We start from the raw sequence: 20,701 nt of genomic DNA, 5'->3' as shown, positions 1-20,701 counted from the left end.
TAACGTTTATTCAACCCTTTTTTTTTTTGTTACTACTCCCTCCGTTCTTAAATAACTGACACTATTTTAACTAAATTTTATTCCTAATTATCTGCCACTTTACAAAGTTTAAGAGAACATTAATTATACTTTACCAATAGTAACCTTCATTTATTGGTGATAGAAAAGTTGAAAAGTTAAAATTAATATGAGAGATAAAGGGTATAGTAGAAAGTTACTCCCTCCGTTCCAAAATATAGGACCTAGTTTCAAAATTTTGAAGTTCCTAAATATAAGACCTAGTTACAATAATCTAACAAAAGATTTTGTACTCTTCCATTTTTATCCTCCACATTAATTATATGTTTTCAATTCCCAAGTTTTGATTACTACTTACCATTAATTAGTGAGAGAAAATGACAAAGGGTAAATAAGGAGGAAGGTATGCATTTTTAAAAAACCAATACACTAATTGAACACATTTAATGTTTTCTTAATATGCGCAATTTTTTGTATTAGGTCTTATATTTAGGAACGGAGGGAGTAGATTATAATTTTAATAAAACAAGAACATTAATTGCTATTTCTTAATACTTGTGCAACAATCTTAAAGTGTCAGTTATTTAAGAACGGAGGGAGTAATTCTTATTGGGAAATACCAACAATGTGTACGGAATGACTCGTAGATAGTTTGACTCCTTAAATATTTAATTTAAGGTTTGATTGCGGGCGGTGCTTACGAAGAAATTTGTTTAGGAGAAGCATACCTGACTACCAATTTAATGTGATCTCAGAGCTTCGAAAATTAGTCTAATGATGGTCGGATGTGTGGGATACTTGTAGGAAACTAAAAAGTTATTATTGGGAAATGAGTTTTTCAAACAAAACAAAACAGAGTCCTCAGTGCCTTCACATTTATTACATTTTTTTTCTGTCTATCCATTTTCTCACTGTACTCTTCTCACTTCTCTGTTCCCTCCTCTCTCTTTCTCTCCGCGTCTCCTCAGTCTCCATCTCTAGGGTTTCTCTCTGCAAACCCTGCTCACTTGCTTTCCTGTTAGTCTCATTGATCTTGCCATTCCCAAATACCTTAGGTAGGTCATCAATGGAACAATCTTCTGTGATTTTTTCATTTCTTTTTGTCCATTTTAATCTTTGCATTTGCATGTACCCTTTGATCATTTTTTCTATCTTTACTGCTTAATGCATTTGCATTTCTCTTTTGAATTGATTCTGCTTAAAAAAATTGTTTTTTTCTTTTGAATCAGTTCCTAAAAATCTGTTTTTTTGATGATTTTTCTGTTTGAATCTGCTTTTGAAGGTCGCATTCAGCTCTTCAATGTAGGAACAAACAATGTGGAAGAAAACTAGATGAGACAGAGAGAGAGAGAGTTTGTCTTGTCAGTGGCTCTGATCTCTGTGAATGATCAATGCTGTGTTCCTGTTTCATGCCAAAGGTAACTTGAAAGAATCTACCATCTTGCATTTTTGGAAGGATTCATGTGAGAGTGAAAGTATTTTCTTTTTGTTTTTTTCTTTTGTTCTTTTGGGGGTGAATGAGTACTTTTCTTTCATCACCTTTTTATTAAGATGCTTAGATTCTAACTTTTCAAGGGTTTTGCTGTCCTCTGGTTTTCTGATGGATACTAGGAGAATATTGATTCCTGTGATCCACTTGAATTCAAAGGGATGCCATTTCCATTGTGATGTGTGCAACTTGAACATTAGATCACTGATGTCTTGTAATGGAAGTTGATAGGGAATCTAGGGGCTCATGGTTACTTTATTATTGTATAAGTTAAAGGCTTTTTTCTTTGTTGTTAAATCCAAGCCTCTTGTTTTGTCCTGCTTGAGAAACAAATCTGAGTTGTTCCTGCTTCATTCTCTTTCTGTTTTGATGTGATTATAGGTTTTGATTAAAATATTGTTGGGCTGAGCTTAGAGTAGTTTGTTCTTGAAAAGTACGGTGGCAAGGCATGGATTTTTTGAAAATCAAGAAGTTCAGGAAATCTCAGAAAGGGAATGGAGAAAAGGATTTGACGGACAAGGCAGTGCCGGAGCCTGAAGAACCAAAGACTAACACTGGCGGTCCTGATCAGTGTAAATCAGAAAATGCTGATCCTGCTGGTGACGCTGAGGACGACGATGATTTTATTACCAACGAGGTCAAGAGGAGGCTGAAAGAATTGAGAAGAAACAGTTTTATGGTGTTGATTCCTGAAGAAGATTCCTGCCCGGAGGAGGGGGAGGATGAAGAGGAAGAGGGGGAGACTAGCTCGAACGAGTGGAGGGATGTGGAGGCAGAAGGTCAGCAGTGGTGGCGTGGCTTTGATGCTGTGTTTGAAAAGTACTGTGAAAAAATGCTATTCTTCGATCGGATGAGTATGCAGCAGCTTAATGAAATTGGCAAAGGTAGATTCTTTTTTTAATCTTACCATCTGGTCATCTCTGTTGGTATTAGTAATGGCTGGGAATATCTATTTAGGTTTTTGCATTGGGTTCATTTAGGTGTTTTGTCTGTTATACTTATGATGTGATTAGAACAATAACAGATGCTTGACAAAATTTGCTCTTTGCTATTTCTTTCCGGAATATGGGAATGTTTATTCAGATATACGATCTTGCAAGCATCGCGGTATCTTATCAAGTGAAATTTGATTTACTTGAACATTTGAATTATAAGTTCTGCTATTAGAGATCCACGGTGCTTAAAGGTGTGCTGACATTCAAATAGTACCTCAATTGTGATTTTTTGCGATTAAGCTTGGCCCATGTGATACGGGTTGACCCGTTTCTTAAATCGGGTTTGGCTTGTTTCTTAAATGTGTCGCTGCAAAACCCGTAGTGTATTTAGTAGCTGAGCCTCGCTTCTTATCCTCACTCACGTTCGCGAGTCCCCTTCTCTCCCCCGCAGCACCGGTGATGACTCTCTACCTTTGTTGACGAGGCTCCTCCTCCACCGGTGACAAGGACAAGGACTGAGGTTGGTAAGTCAAGTGGTGGTGTTCGGACTGAGGCTGGTGCCAAGGCTGTTTTAATATGACATTCCTATGAATTAAGAGTTATTTTTATGACTTATGAGTACAGCTTTATTTAAGTAATTCTAGTTATTTAATTTTTGAAGTGTTTCTTTTCTTATTTGTTCTATTTTATATGCGTATTATAGAATTTTACTAAAGTTTAGGATTAATATTACGGTTATGTGATTTACGATTAACACATCCCTCCCCGATTAAAGGCATGATTCCGATTTTGACTATCTTGGTTTTAACTACACAACGGAGTGTATTATATATACTCGGCAGAATAAATGCATGTTATTGTTGTTTCCTTATAAACAATGATTACGCTACCTAATTACAATAATTATGAGATATTTTACCTATTTACATTATTTCTAACATTACATAATAAGTTCTTTGGTGAATAATAAGTTCTTTGGTGAAGAACTGAAATCTAGTTTTATTGAATTTGTTGAAGGTATTATTTGGAAACTTGGAGATAGTCATCAGAATATTTTACCACCTTAAAATTCCAACTGCTAACAAAATATACTATTGCTATCATCTCCACATTTGTTATATCATGTGATATGCTACATATTCATTGTTAGGTTCTCTACAAACTTCAACTCAATCTCCAAGATCTGCGTCGAAGAAGTTGACTTCTCCTCTTCGATGTCTTTCCTTGAAAAAATTTGAAGAACCTGATGAGGATACTGAACATCTTCAACAGCCTGGAAATGATCCCTACCTGGATATTGAAATGGCGTATGTTGGTCAAATTTGCTTAACTTGGGAGGCACTTCATTGTCAATACTCGCATACAAGTCAGAAGATATCCTGGCAACCTGAAAATCCTACCTGTTACAACCATAGTGCGCAGGAGTTTCAGCAGTTCCAAGTTCTATTACAAAGGTTTATTGAAAATGAACCTTTCGAGCAGGGCCCTCGAGCTGAAAGTTATGCTCGCACAAGGAAGGCTTTGCCTAAACTGCTACAGGTTCCTAATATACGAGGCAAGTTTTCTGTAAATCAACTACATTCAATTGGGCTTTCATGGATATCACTGAAGTAATTCGCAATCTGAGAAAAAAAGGCACTTTTTCATTGGTTGTCTTGTTTGTCACTGAATGTAAATGTAAAATTCTACATTTGTCTCGGATGTTAATGTTTGTAGGACTAACTATCCAACTTCGTGAATCTATTCAGGTTCAGATCATGAATTAACAGATGATTCAGACATGAGAGTTCTTGCTCCTGATCTTATCAGGATAATTGAAAATTCTATCCTCACATTCCACCTTTTCCTGAAGAGGGACAAGAAAAAGTCAAGTGGTGTTATCAACCTGTTTGGAAACCAGAACCAGCTTGCAACTCCTCTTCAGCAGGTTCAATCTACACTTGATAAGGTAAAGTCAGATCCTTTACCTTGTGATGCAAGTTTGCAATTTTATAGGACTAAGAAATCATCCATCTTACACTATTTTCTTGTAAATGCAGAAAGTGTTGAAACTTAAGGAACTGCGCAGAAAGGTGAAGGGTTGGAAAAAAAATTCCTGGCCCCAGAAGCACGAGGACATTCAGCTATTGCTTGGCCTTATCGATGCGAAAATCATATCAAGGGTTCTGAGGATGACGCGGATGAGTAGAGAACAGCTGTTTTGGTGTGAAGAAAAGATGAAGAAACTGGATTTATCAAATGGTAGGTTAGAGAGGGATCCATGCCCTATCCTCTTCCCTTGCTAGTAGTAGTAACAGTGGTGTATATCTTATAAACAACTTAAACTTCTTTCTGCTGGGAATGATAATTGTTGCGGATGGTACTATCGATTTTAGCTGCTTACTTAGGATGTTTTGGGAAGAAATCTCGATGATTTAGGACAATTAAAGAGGAAGAAGGTTTATCTGCGTGTCTGAAATTAATTTATGGTTGTTCACCCATAATTGTTTCTTCCTTGCTTGTTTAACATACCTTTTTTTTTTTTTTTAAAATTTGAAACCTTGTTTAACATACTTAAGGATACCAACATGGTGTTGGTCTAGCGATAAGCAAGTTAGACCCCGTTAGAGTTATGACACATTCGAACTCTGAGAAAGTCATTTGTTGGGAGGTCGGGATGGGAGGAACAACTATAGTTTCCTGATGGAGACATGCAAGTCAACTATAATAGAACATAGTTGAGGATTATTCTTGCTGTTTCTTCCACTCGATTTCATGTTACCTGAATGCTGCTTTTTTATAAAGTGCTCCTATTCCTATAAATATGGCGTGGGCATGGAATATTTTTCACCATCCAATTGCTCAAGTATATATGACATAAGGTTATTCCTTTATTATTGGTTAGAAATATAGCTTCCTGTAAAGATGCTCTTGAAAGCTTCATGCCTTGAATGACCTAATTTTTATGTGCTGAGCCTACATTCTTGAGTGCTATTGATGTTGTGTTGAACAATGTCCCATGTGAAGGTACATGTTTCTATTAAATAAATGTATGGCTAAGGGCACATGGACCTGTGAACAAAACCCAGAGTTGCCTATTTTAGTAACACATTTAACTCCAGCTGCACGAATTTCAAATCTATACCATGTGAGAAGCAACAATTAGGCCTAATATCCATTCAGAGCATCTCAAAGGGATTAAGAAACACAACAAAATAATGAAACTAGCACGGGCGTCAAAGTATTACTGTTAGTTAATTAATGTTGTGCTCAAGATAGTTGGGGTGCACATGGGTTGGGTTGGATGGATTTTGGTCAAAATAAAATCCGAACCGATTAAAATTGTCTGGGTTGGGTTGGGTTGAATTTCACGAATTTCTTCTTCGGACCCGATCCGAACCAACCCGACGAAATTCGGATTGGGTTGGATGGATTGATTGGGTCACTATATTAAAATAATAATATATCTGAAATATTAAAAAATCTTGCAAATATTATTATAAATTCAGAAAAAGTTATAAAAAATACTAAATATGTTATAATACTAAATAACATGAAAATGAAACAAAAAGTTATACCAAACAGCATGAAATAATCACATAAATGACATATAACAAAATATCATGAAAACATAAAACTTCATTACCAAATGACATGAAACAATCTAACATAAATAATCTATATATATTAGAAAAGAACAACTTCTAGCATGACGTGTCGCTCTCACAGGCCAAGTTAGTGACGTGTCGCTCCGAGATTAATTCTCACTTAATTATTTACACGTCAGCTTTTCCACCTATTTAATTATTTACACGTCAGCTTTTCCACCTATTAATTTTCGGATTTTTAATTAATTCAGGATTTTATGAGTTTTTATTGTGATTTGCTAGATTTTGATAGTTTTTATCTATATTTATTTAGTACCTTTTTAAAATTTAGATTTGATTAGGATTTAGGTTGTTTATTTCTTGATTTTATCTTAATTTATCTTATTATTTATTTTTAGAGTATTAATTAATTTTTATGTTATTTTTGTTGAATTTTTGGATTTTTAATTAACTCAGGATTTTATTACATATTTAATTTAAAAAAAAAACAAGTGATTATGTTAAATATTAAAATAAATAAAATCCAACATGATCATGTTCCATTTATAAGAGATTCATGTGAAGGAAAAAACAAAAAGATATTCAATGGGTAAATATTTTATATCTTCTTTTATTTTAACCTTAAAATTTCCTAAAAAACTGTCATTTTAAACAAAAATAAAATCTTATAAGTGATTTAAATCAATAATACATCCCATTAGCAAAAACCCTCTTAAAACCCTGTCTACGTCCACCATCTCCTCCATGGAACCGCCCAGCTCCACCACTTCCGGTTCACAATCTCTCTTTAACACATTCCATTCCACACACACAATGTCTATTGACTCCGTTCATTAGTCTTATTTCATACAATAAGAAACCCTTTCTCAACCTCCTCTGTCGACTCAACATGTCCACCACGGCGCCACCGCGCTCCCTTAGACCTCCGTCGTTACCCCAGGTGCACCAACTCCTCCATGCAATTCTCATCCCATCTCTCCACCGACCGGAACCACCCCCACAGAATCGTCTCATCTCTCCAGGGAACCACTTTGCCATCGAATTGCAATCCCCATTCCTCTGCCACATCTTTGCTATCGACTTGCAATCCCCATCCATCCGATTCGCTGTCGCGTCGCCACTCAAGCCACCCTCTTGGATACATGAGTGCAATAACATCATAAGGAGGAGGTAATCGAAGACGATTAAGGGCGATTTTTTGTGCTTTTGTTTTTTGGTTGGCTTTTGTCTTGCTGCCTTGGACTGATTGTGAATGTTGCAGATGGAGGTAATTTCAAATTATTTTCTTCCATTGCTTGAATAGCTAATTGTACTCTGTTTTGGAGTTGTTTCTGTTTGGCTACGGTTCGCTGATGTGCTTCTAAGCATATTATGTTATGGTTTTTTCATTTTGTGGTGTTTCAGGGTCATACCAAGGATTCAGGAGCCAAGGGTGGAGATTCATCTGCCAAGAAAGATGTTAGCCGAGTCCTAATGCTCAGGTGAAACACGCTCATTCACACACCCCTATCATGTTTGATTGCATTAGTGGAAAAATATGAGTTTAATTTTGATGCACTAACGGGATTTTTAAATTAAATAAAAGAACTGGGTTTCTCAAATGTGTATAGAATCAAATAACTTCGGTCTGACAAGTGACTTTACACTGCTTACTCTCTCCTCTGGAATAAGTTTAATTTCACTCATTTTATGGCATCTCACATGGCTGAACTTTCATACCTGAAGAGATCAGTTTTGTATCCAGATGCAATTTGGATTATTCTTTTGGCCTAGAGTATTTAGCTTTTATCTCTTTAATGTGATGATTAATGAACATTTGCAAGAAGTTGTATTTTCTTTTTCCAAAAAAAATGTTTTGAAACGTCTGGATTCCCCAATTTTCTGCAATCATAATGTTTATGACTGTATTTTTTTTAATCATGATACTCAGAAGAACTCTCTTCTTTAGAGCAAAGGAAAATGAAGAGCATTTGCACCTTGAACGAATCAAGGATAAGTCAAAACTTTTTCTTTTGGAGGATGGTGCTAGCAAAGATAGAAAACACAATGTAATGTTAAAAGCTATTGAAGCTATTGCTGGAGTCAGAGAAGAGGTGGCAAACTGTTTGAGATGGTGAAACATTCTTCCCATTTTATTGTTGGTAAAAAGATTGGAGAACATGTAAGGTTTTCTGCCCCTTTCATACTTTCTGATATACTTTGCACCTAAATTTTTGGTTTCAAGTGTGAAAATGAAGAGCATTATAATGTTTCTCTCTTTTCAGAATCCTAAGTTTTGTTGTTAATCCTATTTAGAAATCCATTTACTCCATCTTGGTCTAATGCCCATGGCTGCCGTAGCCAAGCCTCAGTATTAAGATACCTTTGGTGGATGTATGAGTATTTAATTGTTGCAAATTTGAACATTGACCTACTTATCTTACCTCTTTCATACAACTCTTTACATATCTATTTGCTACTTTGATTGTTAGGAGAGATTTTTAACATCCGAACAATTTTGACAATTGGTATCTAAAGAAAGCTCTCGTATGACCTTTTTATCTTCTTTTTGTCTTCTTCACAAGTTAACCAGATAGAGAGGATGATGCAGAAACAATATTACACAAACGAAAATCAGTGACTTAGATAGATAAGTGGCTTAGTTAGTTTAACTTTAGTCCCACTGTAATTAAGTGATTAGGTTAGTTATCATTTATGCTCACTATCTATCTGATTCATTTATGAGGTAGTTAGTATTATAAAAACCTGTAGCATTTCAGCAATTGAGAACATGTGTTTTGGTTTTCTTTCATTTTTTAATCTTATTGTTTTGAAGAGTGAAACACCGAAATGGTATGGCAGTGAGACTGTTAATGTGCTTAGGGAACGGCATTGAGAAAAAGTTTTATGATTCTAACTTCCATAAGTTTAGGGGATGGCAGTGGTCACTGTAGATTAAATTAGCTATTGGTTATTAGCCATCATTGATTTTATTCCCTGATTATGTCTCTGATAGTAATTGAAAAGTCAAATTACTATAAATGTTTTATGACCTACATTACTCCATACTTACACCACCCCCTGATTTCTCCTTTTGGTCCTTCTCATGATCTATCCCCCTGATTTCTCCTTCTCATAATTGCACATAACCTAAGTTAACTCCTTAATACAATTTAAAAATGGCAAGGTAGATGTCCAGATAGGTTTCTCTTGGTGAACTTCTATGCCACAAGATGATGGTTTCAAGGAACTGTGATAATCTTGCTTCTGTTTTTTATAAATACTTATCTACATGTATTTGGTCAAGTCATTGGACAATGCAGAGTGTGTAAAATTGCAGCATGGTTTTTTTTTATTAGGGCAAGTGCATAATTGTTGGTGAAAGTCATGTAGAGATTACCATTTCTGTTCCGAAAACCCAAAGCTGTCGGAGCAACTTTTTATGGTTGGAGGAGCTTACTAAGGTGACTTATACTGAACAAACATGGGAGGAGAAGGATGTTTATGGTATTCCTTGAGAGAGCTTGAACATAAAAGAGGTATGAGAAGCAAGCCATTGAGAGCATGGTCCCTGCAAATTCCCACTTTTTTTTGTATTTATTTGTCTGCAGACTGCTATTAATGCAAGGCAGGCCTTCCTCTTTTTACTAACCTGAATGATCTCAGTCATAGATGCTTGCAGATACTCCACCATTCCTTCTGTTTCATTCTCATTTATTTTGATCTCTAATTTGTTGTGTTTGGTCATTGAAAAGAAGTAAGAATTTTTAATTTCTTTAGTTTGTCTTTCATGAAACTACTATACATCATATCAATGACTATATTAGTTAAATTTTCTCTTTTAGAATGTTAACTCCATATGCCTTATTGCTTGATTAGTTTATATAGTTAAAGGAGCTATATAATAAAATAGGTTAAAGATAAGGTTATTTAATTTATTAAACTTATGCTCCTCTGTTATTGATACTATGCCTTTTTACTTAATTTATTGATTGATAATTATAAGGTTAAAGGTAACATCTACATGTTGTGGTATGATTTTTTCTTCTAAATAATGCTAATTATGTACACTGGAGTTTAGTTTCTCTTTGTTTTGCCATTTAGACTGCATTTTTGTTTATTTTTTGCTGTTGTTTTTTGTTTATTTTTTAATTTGCTTTTCTCTTTCTCTAACAATGTGGTTTAAGGCAGCAGAGCTTCATTTTTTACTTCTTTTATGTCCTTTGTTTATGTAGCTATGTGTCAAGATTTTCACTTTGAGGCCAACCTTTTAACTGCAACAGTGAAGCATTTCACTTTGAGGCTAACCTTTTAGTTGCTGTTTATGTCCTGTAATAACTTTTAGAAGAATAAAATCAAATCATTGAAGCATATATTTTATGCCAATAAAATACACAGATGATTTAAACTGATTGATTATTTCTATTCCCTTTGGACTTGGGAGCAAAGCTCCAACTATATAAGTAGGGTTCAAGAATTTGACTATTGAAGTTGCGGCAAAGCTTTGCCAACCCTACCAAGTTCTTCATTGAACATTGTAGAATCAGTCCTTGGTGCATGTGGGATTAGTACTTTAAAGAGAACAAATCTCATAATTGTGAATAATGTCTCTGACATTGTTAAAGCAGGATGGTACTACAAACAGGTTATCCATAGACTGGATGGAATGGAACAACATTTAGCAATAGTTTTTTTATAGGTATTTGACTATTCTATGCAGCTTTTCATTTTATAGCCCTTTTGGTTTTGGGCAGGATGACCCTTTAGGGTGGTACATAAACTTCAACTAGATATCGTGTAAATTAATGTCAATGGATGCTACAGGGGTGCTGCTCATGTTGGATGGAATGGAACAACATTTAGCAATAGTTTTTTATAGGTTATTTGAGTATTCTATGCAGCTTTTCATTTTATAGCTCTTTTGGTTTTGTGCAGGATGGCTCTTTAGGGTGGTACATATTTTTATATAGGACGAATAACATAAAGTTCAGCTAGATATCGTGTAAATTAATGTCAATGGATGCTACAGGGGTGCTGCTCATGTGTTTCATGTTCACAACAATTACTGCTTTGGAGCTTGCTTAAAATATGATTGGCCTAAAATAATCATTTTATGTTTCCCTTCCTCTTCATTTTTTCTAAGAAAAGTCCATCTCAAGTCACAATAAAAGTGAGTGAAATTCATCAAATTTAGACTGCCTTTCATTTGCTCTTTTTGTTTCAGGGGATTTGACAGCTTATGGTAATTGATTGGAATAATTTCTCTCTCGGACTATTACTAAAAGAGAAAGGTACCATGCTCTAGCTCTTTCTGTCTGGCATCTTTTACTATATATTAATCACTCATTATCTTACCTGATATATAATGTTAACAGCGCGTCCTCTTTCAATTCTTAATTTGTTTAATAACTTCTTTTGTTCAATCCATGGAGTATGTAGACGTGTTCCCTTGCTATGTTGAATATGTATTTATATAGTGACATGCCAATCTATTGATTTATTTCAAAAACTGTCCATAGAGGTGGATGCTGAGTTAGTTTCTTTATTGCAAGAAATTAGGATTAGAATGTGCTAGCAGCAGGTTACCTATTTAATCAGGATTTAGAGATCCTATATTTTCTGTTTTCTTCAAAATATCTGAATTTTTTACATAAGCCTAAGTTTTGGCTTCTTTACACTATTCGTTGATATTCTGTGGTGATTTTTCAGCAAAATTATATTCTGATTGGTTTTAAATAATCATTTTATGTTTCCCTTTCTCTTCATTTTAGATCAAATATGAAAGCGGCTCATATGATTCTGGGAATGTCTTCCTCTTATTGAATAAAGAGATTTCAGAGCATGAATATTTGAAAATAGTATAGAGTTCATCGCTGAGACTTTTCTATTGGTAACTTTGGTAACTCTTGCTTTTAAGTTTTGGTAAATTTGCCCACACTTCATATTTTCAAAATTGGATTTGTGAATATTGTTGGATTTATCACTTATTACAGATTTCAAATTTATTTATAAATCCCGATAAATGCAGTATTTTATATGCTTTGTGTTGTACCCTTTTAAGTTTTTGTGTAAATGATGGGTTGCTTGATCCAAATCTGGTGCCAAAAGATGTCAAACTAGAAATTCTATCGAATTATATTTTTATGTCTTTAAAACCTTTTGTTTGTGCTACATCTTTTTATGCTATATGTTTTTGGTTTTTCTTGCACTGATAAAACTAAGGTTATAAAAATAGTAATTACTAATCTGGTGTGAATATTTGATTCAAGCTTTGATTGAGATTTAAGGCTTTGTTTTATAACAGCTTTTGAGAAATGATTTAATTGAGGCCATGCCCTGTGAAATTTGATATTTTACTTTTTTCAAATATCAAACTCTAGGTTTGCTTTTGGGTGATATTTAAGCTTAACTAACCACCTTATTTCAAACTCTAGGAGGTATGGCTCAATCTTTGTAGCATTGGGGAAAATTGGTCTGACAATAAGTGTTTGGTGGATTTTTCACCCAAGAGGAAGCTTTGCCAGTTTTCAAGATTGACCAAGGGAGCTTCTTTAAACGGTCTTGAAGGTCTCCTCCTTGAGCCACCAAGAGAGGCTCTTAACAATTCAAACAAGAACTTGAAGATCAAGTACCTGCAGGTACTACTGAGCGCGACATGCATTTGTTGGCTTAAAAGGGCTCTTACCATAAGAGTAGTTGAGATAAACATGACTCATTTCTTTTAGATATGGCCAAGAACTTAGGATTGAGCAAGCATATATGAATATTACAATTTGAGATTTGTAGGACGAGATGTTTGAAGGTTCTATATTTTATTATATTGTTACCTGAAATCACATTAGAAGGTTTGACTTGCGTTGGGTTTCACTCGAAGTAAAGCATAGAAAAAAGAATGTCAGGTAAGCATACAGAGTAAAATGCTAGATACGAAGAGCATACTCTATGTTGTTGAATTTCGTAGTTCTTGGACATGGTGTTGGAAGGAGTAAACGTCTTCCACGAAGGGATATTTTATATGAAAATGATTGTGTTAAAATTAATAGAAAAAAAATTAATATAATTAATTTTAGTATTTTTAAAAAAAATTTAAGAGGGTATATTTATATATGTATATAACTATAATAGTTTGATAGTTAAAATAGTATGAGGAATAAAAAATATGAATACATATGTACTATAGATTTATGACCTAAATTTATTAGTGCTAACATATTCGAGTTATGAGATCTCACGGGAAGGAACATTTTACATGATAAATGAAAAATGTGTACACATAGTTAAAAAAAACATTTTTATATAACTTAAGTGTATTTTTAATAATGTAAAAAATAATTATATATTTATGTATTGTTACATATCTAAAACACAAAAGCAATACCCTTTATGCAACACAAGTATACATCTTCGCAACCAAAATTCAGTTTTTTATTTATTGTAAATCATGTCAAACAAAGCATCAAAGGTTGTTGGCATCACTTCCTTGCGGATAAACTGGGGATCATGGCTTACATGAGCACAGAGCACACCAAAGTGGATTGGACACCACATTTGTCACTCAAAACCTTAAGGCAAACAAAATTCAGTTATACCTCATATATGCAAAACTTAAATATTTTGGCCTAATAACTTTTGTGTTTTTCAAAATCTTTATATTAGTCTATTCAGTGTATGCTTACAAAATACTAGAATTGAGTGTCTAAATTTGTGCTCTTTAAATATCTACATCTTTATTATGATTGTTCTTACATTCTTAGCATTTAAAATATTTTATAATTTAAAATATTAATCGATGTATCAAATACAATAGACAAATTTCCCGTGCAACGCGCGGGTAAAAAACACGAGTACCTAAAAAGTGAAAAGCAACACTAAATGTCATGTCATGACACTTAGAACTTATATGTCTCCAACATGCAAATTAATATATATAGACATTTAACAAATAACTACAAACAAATACTCTAAGTTCAAATATGATAAATAACTACAAATACTTAAGTCTCAAAGTTTCAAAAAGTCATCACTCCAAGTATGAGTAAAATTATAAAAAAATTATTATTATATGTATGGATTCTGGGTTGGGTTGGATGGATTTGAACTGAATCCGAAATCTGATCCGAACTTGGTTGGGTTGTAGTAAAATCCATCCGATTAACCCGATTACCCGATCCAACCCACATTTTTTCTATTGGATCGGATTGGGTTGGACGGGTTCATTGGATCTACCCGGCCATGTTCACCCCTACAAGATAGTTTATAAAAGTGTCATGAAAGTTTCTTAGTTTAAACAATTTAAAGTTATTTGTTGTAATCATTTACATATTGGTTAATAAATGATTTCGGTTGAGGGTTAAAATAATACTGTATGAGTAAATTTGAATTCTTTTTGTTTTCAGTTATATGAAAAAAGTATGTACCAAAAAAAGTTATATGAAAAAAGTGTATACTGGAAGAGTGGAAGGCATTGAAGGAGGTGGTGTCCCCTCATAAAAATTTCCTAATAATAACTATATATTATAGTATAGTAATAGATTGGATCCCCATTATATTTTAAAAGTACAAGGGCACCCAACACCTTTTCCGACAAAAATACTCTATATTATAGTAATATTTAAAAACATTGAAAGATTATATGTCTTGCTAATTTTGCTTATTCAAGGATACCCCACCTTTCTTCTATGATTTTTGTTCTTTCACTCTTTGAAGAGCTCCCTTTCCTTTCCATAGAAACAACTAAGTTGTTCATTAAAATAATATTCACGTGTCATTATTCTATGCACATGAATTCACAGACGATGTTCATGTAATTAAGGGTACCAAAACATATGTATGAATGTATGTGTTGTAATAATTACTCAAGGAGTAATAATTACATAGTTTTCCAAAATGACAAGTGTGTTGATTTTGCATTGAATAGATTTGAATGAAGTCCCACATAGAAAGTGGAGCAACTTTCCAAATCATTTATATATCATTAAATGCCAACAATTCAACAAAGAGACAAAGTGAGGATGTAGTGCTACATGTGCATGGTTTGGTGGTCCCAAGCTTTTATGTCACATGTTCCAATCACACCACCCCTCGCGGGTGGCGTGGGCGTAGAGGCGCTAGTGGCGTCTTGTAGACGGCACAGCACTTGAGGCATCAACGGCGACGGCGACTCGGTTGCCGTAACGTCTGTTTGTTTTGGAATTCGAATTTTGCACCTGTTCATGAAGGGTCGCAATTATTCACATATTTGTTGGTAACAGACATAATTCATGAAGGGTCACAACCTTATGAATTGTTCTGTTTTTGCCTATAAATAGAGTGCATGTTCAGAATTCAGAACACACAATCTTATCCTCTGTTTTCCAGAAAATACTTCGCTGCTTATCGAGTTTTCATTAGTCTTGTGCAAACTCGAACCAAGGCTGATTATCCTGGGTATTCCTGCATCCAAACTCTAAGACGAAATTCAAAGAGTGCTTGAAATACTTTAAGGAAAGTATTTCCACCCTTGCACCGCCGTTCGCTGCCAACGGAACCCGCCGCCTAGCCACACTGCTAGGAAGACTTTCGACACAAGGAGCCGTAATCATGGCTACACCAACCATCGGCTCTGATACCACTTGTTGGGGAGAGTCACGACGAGGACCCACGGGGCAAGGTCGAGGGGAAACACCAAGAAGATCTTGGACACCACATCTTAACCCAAAACCTTAAGGCATTAGGTTTATGGGTCCATCTCCTTATAAACTCTCCCTCTTACCTTGGCTTCTCCGATGTGTGACTTGACTCTAACAGTTGATTTCAACAGAAAGTGATTTCCATCACGATCAAGCCTATTCAATTTCAGAACAGTATGATGTATCACTTCAGTTCGTTATGGATTGATTTGGTTTTGGACTTCAGAACAAGATCCGATCAGATTCATTAAGTAGTCATTAGTTTTTTCAGTTATTGGTTTATTCGATTATTGGTTTTTGTTTGGATTTAATGTTTATACAACGTAAATGTAAACATTCTTTACATAGACATATAATTATTTTATGTCACATGAAAAATTAAAATTTTAATTCAATTTAAATAAAAATGAAATTTAACTGTTAGTCCTACGTGACATAAAATAATTGAATGTTAGTGTAAAAAATCTTAACAATTACCATGCATATTCATTAATTTTTTTTTATTTGGTTACTTCAGTCTAAGTATGAACACCCTACTTGAGAGATAAGATTAGTGTATGAATGAGTAATGTTGGATTATTTTAAAAGGGGTTGTCTAAATGACCCATGATTAAATTTGGGTTTAATAACCCATAGTCTAGGTGGACCAATCACATTTAAGAAAAATTGATTGAATTTTTTATATTTTTTTATTAATTTATTTAGGATTAAATATGTGTTTGGTCCCTCACTTATATGCATGAATCTAAAATGATACCTGGACAAAAAATGCAAAGGTTTTAAATCTTTAAAATTCTATTTGATCTAAAATGGTTTTACATAGATTTTTCACATCTATTTTAGTTCCTCCAAAATTTCTTCCATCAAATTAAATCCTTCTCCCCTCATAATTATTTCAAAACCTAGAAATTCAATCTTCCTCCAAAAACTTAGAAATTAAAATTATTGTCGTAGTGGTGGTTGAATAAGAAATTAAAATTACTGTGTTTGATGAATAATTAATTATTGTCGTAGATGAGGATGTATGATTGGAAGGATTTGGATATTTTGCCCATGAACGGTACTTGTTGCCGAGGACCATGGATAGCAATTGTTGCTGCTGCTAATTGGTTCTGGGTGGGGGTTTGGGTGGTGATGTTGGTTTTGGGTGGGGGAGGAAGGACGAGGAGGAAGAAGATGAAGAAAATTAATGGGTTATGAAGATGAAGAAGATGGGGGGATTTCTAAGATGAATTTCTGAGTTTTGTGATGATGATATGAATTTTTAGGTTTTGAAATAATATGAGGGAAGAAGGATTTAATTTGATGGAAGAAATTTTGGAGGAATTAAAATACATGTGAAAAATTCATATGGAATCATTTTAGATCAAATAAAATTCAAGGACTAAAACTTTTGTATTTTTTGTTCAGGTATCATTTTAGATTCATGCGTATAAGTGAGAGACCAAACACATATTTAACCCTAAATAAATTAATAAATAAAATATAAAAAATCAATCAATTTATCTTAATTGTGATTGGTCCACCTAGACTATGGGTTATTAAACCCAAATTTTATCATGGGTTATTTAGACAACCCATTTTAAAATGTTAATAGATTTTATGCAGCAAATTGAGCTGTAGGGAGAATCTTTGGGTGCTAAGTCTACTCACAGGTTATTTTTGAATCTGTTAACCCCTTCTTTTTTTTAAGTCGAATATGTTACATCTTATTTCTACTATTTTGAATATTTTTTTAAGCATTAGAAATTGATAAATTGTGAACTTTTTTGTTGTTGGTGAGATGAATACATTGTGAATTCACACTTAAAAGATTTTGTTATTTAAAAAATTCTAAGTTCTTAAAAGACTATCTCAAAATTTTGTAAAACTTCTCTACACAAACATCCAATCATTTCATGCCACATATTTAAAAACAATTACATTTTTTATTTAATTAAATGACATGCTATTTTGAGTATTTTCTGATGTGATAATCAATTATTGAATATCTATGTAAAGAAATAAATTTTACACCCACCCACAGTACATACAAATTAAATCCGTAATTTTTTTTTATGATAATGTGATTAATTTTTAAAAAATACATTAATAAATGTTTTTCCTGAGGAAACCCCACATCATTTTCCTTTTTATCACCAACATTTGAATTTTGATTTTTCTGTTATTTAATAGTAATATTCCTATGTTGAATGTAGCAGGCATGTTTGACCTTGAAAGAGTAATTTTCCAAATTCATCAGTAGTCTACTGCTCTAGATTCATACGCACCCACCACCGGAGGAAGCGATTCAGGAATCAGATTCAGAGCAAGACTTTGTTTGGTTGAATAATTGATTTTGGGATTGAAGTATTGAACTATGAATAGAGACAGAGACAGAGAATTAGAAAGAAAAACAACAAGTGTTGGTGAAAGAGAGATGGGAAAAGCGATTATCGCGTTGGTATGCGGCACACTCGTCTACTACCACTGCGCTTACCGCAACTCCACCGTCGTCTCTCTCTTCTCCGACGTCTTCATCGTCCTCCTCTGTTCCCTCGCCATTCTCGGCCTTCTCTTCCGCCAGATGAATATCCAGTATGAATCTCTCTCTCTATTCCTTTTTCCTTGTTTTTCAATTTAGGGTTTGGTTGTATGGATCATAAATTGAGAATCAATTTAGGGTTCCTGTGGATCCTTTGGAGTGGCAGATTTCGCAGGACACTGCCAATGCCATTGTTGCTTGCTTAGCTAACACTGTTGGTGCGGCGGAATCAGTTTTGAGGGTTGCTGCTACTGGCCATGACAAGAGGCTCTTTTTTAAGGTACCTCCTATTTTTGGATAATTGATTCTGGCAAAATTGATTATGGTAAAAGTGGGTTGAAAGTGATGTGATTTATGTTTGTATGCATTTAGTGTAAAAGTGATTTTTATAGGAAAATAATTGAAATTTCTTGTGAGAAAAGCTAAAATCACTTTTATGTTACTTCAGAAGTTTGGTTTTTTTTTTTCTTGCTTTGTTGTCAACATGATTTTGTTAGCCTGAATTGCTTTTAAGAATTCAACCTAAGCATGTTTTGATGATGAAAAACCATGTTAGAGTAGATTATAAGTGCTTGTGTGAATGAACGAAATGAAATCAAATATATACTCTTATAATATTGTTACTCAGAGGAATAATTTGCCTTTCCTTAATTTCAGGTCATTCTTTGTCTTTATGTATTGTCTGCTATTGGAAGACTAGCTTTGGGCATTACAATTGCCTATGCTGGTAATACTACTTCCTCCTTTTACTTCCTTTATTTATTTTAATTATGTGCATTTTTCTTGTTTACTTGAAGAGGCAAATTGGTACATCTTGGAAAAGTAAATAGACTAGACACCTAATAAAAGGTACCTTTCTATGGTAGATAGTGGATGAATAGTGGAAGAAAGGTTTTATGCAGGCAGGCAATTGATCAAAATATAAACTCTTATCTTAAGTAGAAATACTTGCTTCTTTATTAGTCAATATGCTTTTTCTTTGGTGATCCAATGTCATAAAGATCTGATAAGATTGAATAATGCATAACACGACCTCTTTTTTCTGGATTACACATACACTGAATTCATGATGGGATGTTATGGTGTCATTTTGTTCATGTAGACGATCTCACCTTTTGGAAACAAGATTTAAAGGTTAAGGTGTGTTTGGGTAAAAAACTTAGTTAAGCTATAAGCGCTATACATAAGCATTTATTCATAAGCTAAATTTGAGAAACTTACTGAAATAAGTTCAAAATAGCTTATAAGTAGGTATAGCTATAAGCGCTTATTCAAAAGCTAATATGAGTAGCTTATGAAAATGAGCTCAAACCACCTTATATGTAAGTTATAAGCTATGTTTATAACTTACCCAACACATGCTTACGCTCTTATGGTGTAAGATAAGTTCAAATAAGCTCTTCCAAACGGGGGCTTAATTGTTATTGTTGTATTTAAAAAAGGAATAGTTGGTCATTGTGTCACATATATATTGTCTCTATTCTCTAGCATGGACAAACCTTACTGTGACAAATGTTTGTGATGTATGGTACTTGACACATCATTTGGTGTTGTTGATGAGCATATCTGATTATTTTGAGGGTACAAGTGGAAGTGATTTCATCACTTCAAAGATTTTCTCTTGTGGTATGACATGAATTGTGCTGAATAACAGTTTTAGCTTCAATCAAAACAGTTTCTGATGACTATTAATATATCACAGTAATAAGACTTGCCTGGGTTCATAAAAAGAAAAATTAAGTAAATTTGATCCATTGAATGTTTATGACTGGATTCCAATGGGGTAGAGGGGGCATAACCTGGATTCAATAGAAAATAGATAGCCCGTCCTTTTTATTGCCGATTGGTGGACAGGGAAATCTGCTATGTTCAGTGTTTCCATGTTCAGCTATTTGGATTCAACATTCACAACGCTTGTATATTCACTGACACTTTATGTATGCAGGACTATGCTTGTTTTGTCTTTACATGTTGGCGGAGTGCTCTCAATCAATTAGCTCAGGTGTAGGTTGGTTAGTGGGAAGAAGAAATTACGCTAGTGGGGAACAAGACTATCATGTAACCTAGTCATTTTGCACTTGCCTTTTTGTTCATATATAGAATTTTATTTTGTGATTGTGTCTAAATTAGAAATTGCAACAATCTATCAATCAGCTAATTTAGCCTGTGATTTATCTTGTAAATATGATGTATATGTTCTCAAGCAACCCAAAATTTGGAAGAGTAAACTTACGTTTTGTGCTCAATAGTTTTCAGATATCCAGTTGTTCATGCAAAGATTATTACATTAATCTGGGTCCAATTCGGATTAGCTTTTAACTTCAAAAGCTTTACAAGTATTTGGTTATTAAGTCTACTGATGTTTATGCAGACATTAAATACAGGAGCTTCTAAGAAAGTAGGCTGTAGAAAATGATTTTAATTTATTGAAAGTTATTATTTAAAGGACTTGCAACATTATGTCAACTTTTTCCCCTATTTCCTATAAGTGCTTATTGAGA

General features: G+C 33.9%; 2 protein-coding genes across 2 annotated transcripts; both read left to right on the top strand.

Moving 5' to 3' along the window:
* The first annotated feature begins 902 nt into the window (after window positions 1–902).
* Window positions 903–4,904, top strand: LOC130745649 (uncharacterized). Its single transcript, XM_057598010.1, has 6 exons — window positions 903–1,073; window positions 1,301–1,436; window positions 1,889–2,391; window positions 3,593–3,997; window positions 4,191–4,390; window positions 4,482–4,904. The coding sequence occupies exons 3-6, from the start codon at window positions 1,956–1,958 to the stop codon at window positions 4,725–4,727; spliced, it is 1,287 nt and encodes a 428-aa protein (XP_057453993.1). The 5' UTR covers window positions 903–1,073; window positions 1,301–1,436; window positions 1,889–1,955; the 3' UTR covers window positions 4,728–4,904.
* A 12,958-nt stretch (window positions 4,905–17,862) lies between these two features.
* LOC130745648 (reticulon-like protein B22) lies at window positions 17,863–20,446 on the top strand. Its single transcript, XM_057598009.1, has 4 exons — window positions 17,863–18,253; window positions 18,339–18,480; window positions 18,858–18,927; window positions 20,146–20,446. The coding sequence occupies exons 1-4, from the start codon at window positions 18,036–18,038 to the stop codon at window positions 20,265–20,267; spliced, it is 552 nt and encodes a 183-aa protein (XP_057453992.1). The 5' UTR covers window positions 17,863–18,035; the 3' UTR covers window positions 20,268–20,446.
* The last annotated feature ends 255 nt before the right edge of the window (window positions 20,447–20,701 follow it).

This window comes from Lotus japonicus, chromosome 3 (assembly GCF_012489685.1).
Source record: "Lotus japonicus ecotype B-129 chromosome 3, LjGifu_v1.2".
Classification (NCBI taxonomy): domain Eukaryota; kingdom Viridiplantae; phylum Streptophyta; class Magnoliopsida; order Fabales; family Fabaceae; genus Lotus; species Lotus japonicus.
The sequence above is the reverse complement of the archived record's forward strand: the minus strand, read 5'-3'. Positions and strand labels throughout refer to the sequence as shown.

What these genes read in the sequence shown, in the direction of transcription:
- LOC130745649 (XM_057598010.1), top strand. Translation starts at nt 1,956, where the DNA reads ATGGATTTTTTGAAAATCAAGAAGTTCAGGAAATCTCAGAAAGGGAAT. An exon ending in GCTTAATGAAATTGGCAAAG is followed by an intron (nt 2,392 to 3,592) that starts GTAGATTCTTTT and finishes ATTCATTGTTAG; the next exon opens with GTTCTCTACAAACTTCAACT. An exon ending in ACAGGTTCCTAATATACGAG is followed by an intron (nt 3,998 to 4,190) that starts GCAAGTTTTCTG and finishes GAATCTATTCAG; the next exon opens with GTTCAGATCATGAATTAACA.
- LOC130745648 (XM_057598009.1), top strand. Translation starts at nt 18,036, where the DNA reads ATGAATAGAGACAGAGACAGAGAATTAGAAAGAAAAACAACAAGTGTT. An exon ending in TTCCGCCAGATGAATATCCA is followed by an intron (nt 18,254 to 18,338) that starts GTATGAATCTCT and finishes GAATCAATTTAG; the next exon opens with GGTTCCTGTGGATCCTTTGG. An exon ending in CATTACAATTGCCTATGCTG is followed by an intron (nt 18,928 to 20,145) that starts GTAATACTACTT and finishes TTATGTATGCAG; the next exon opens with GACTATGCTTGTTTTGTCTT.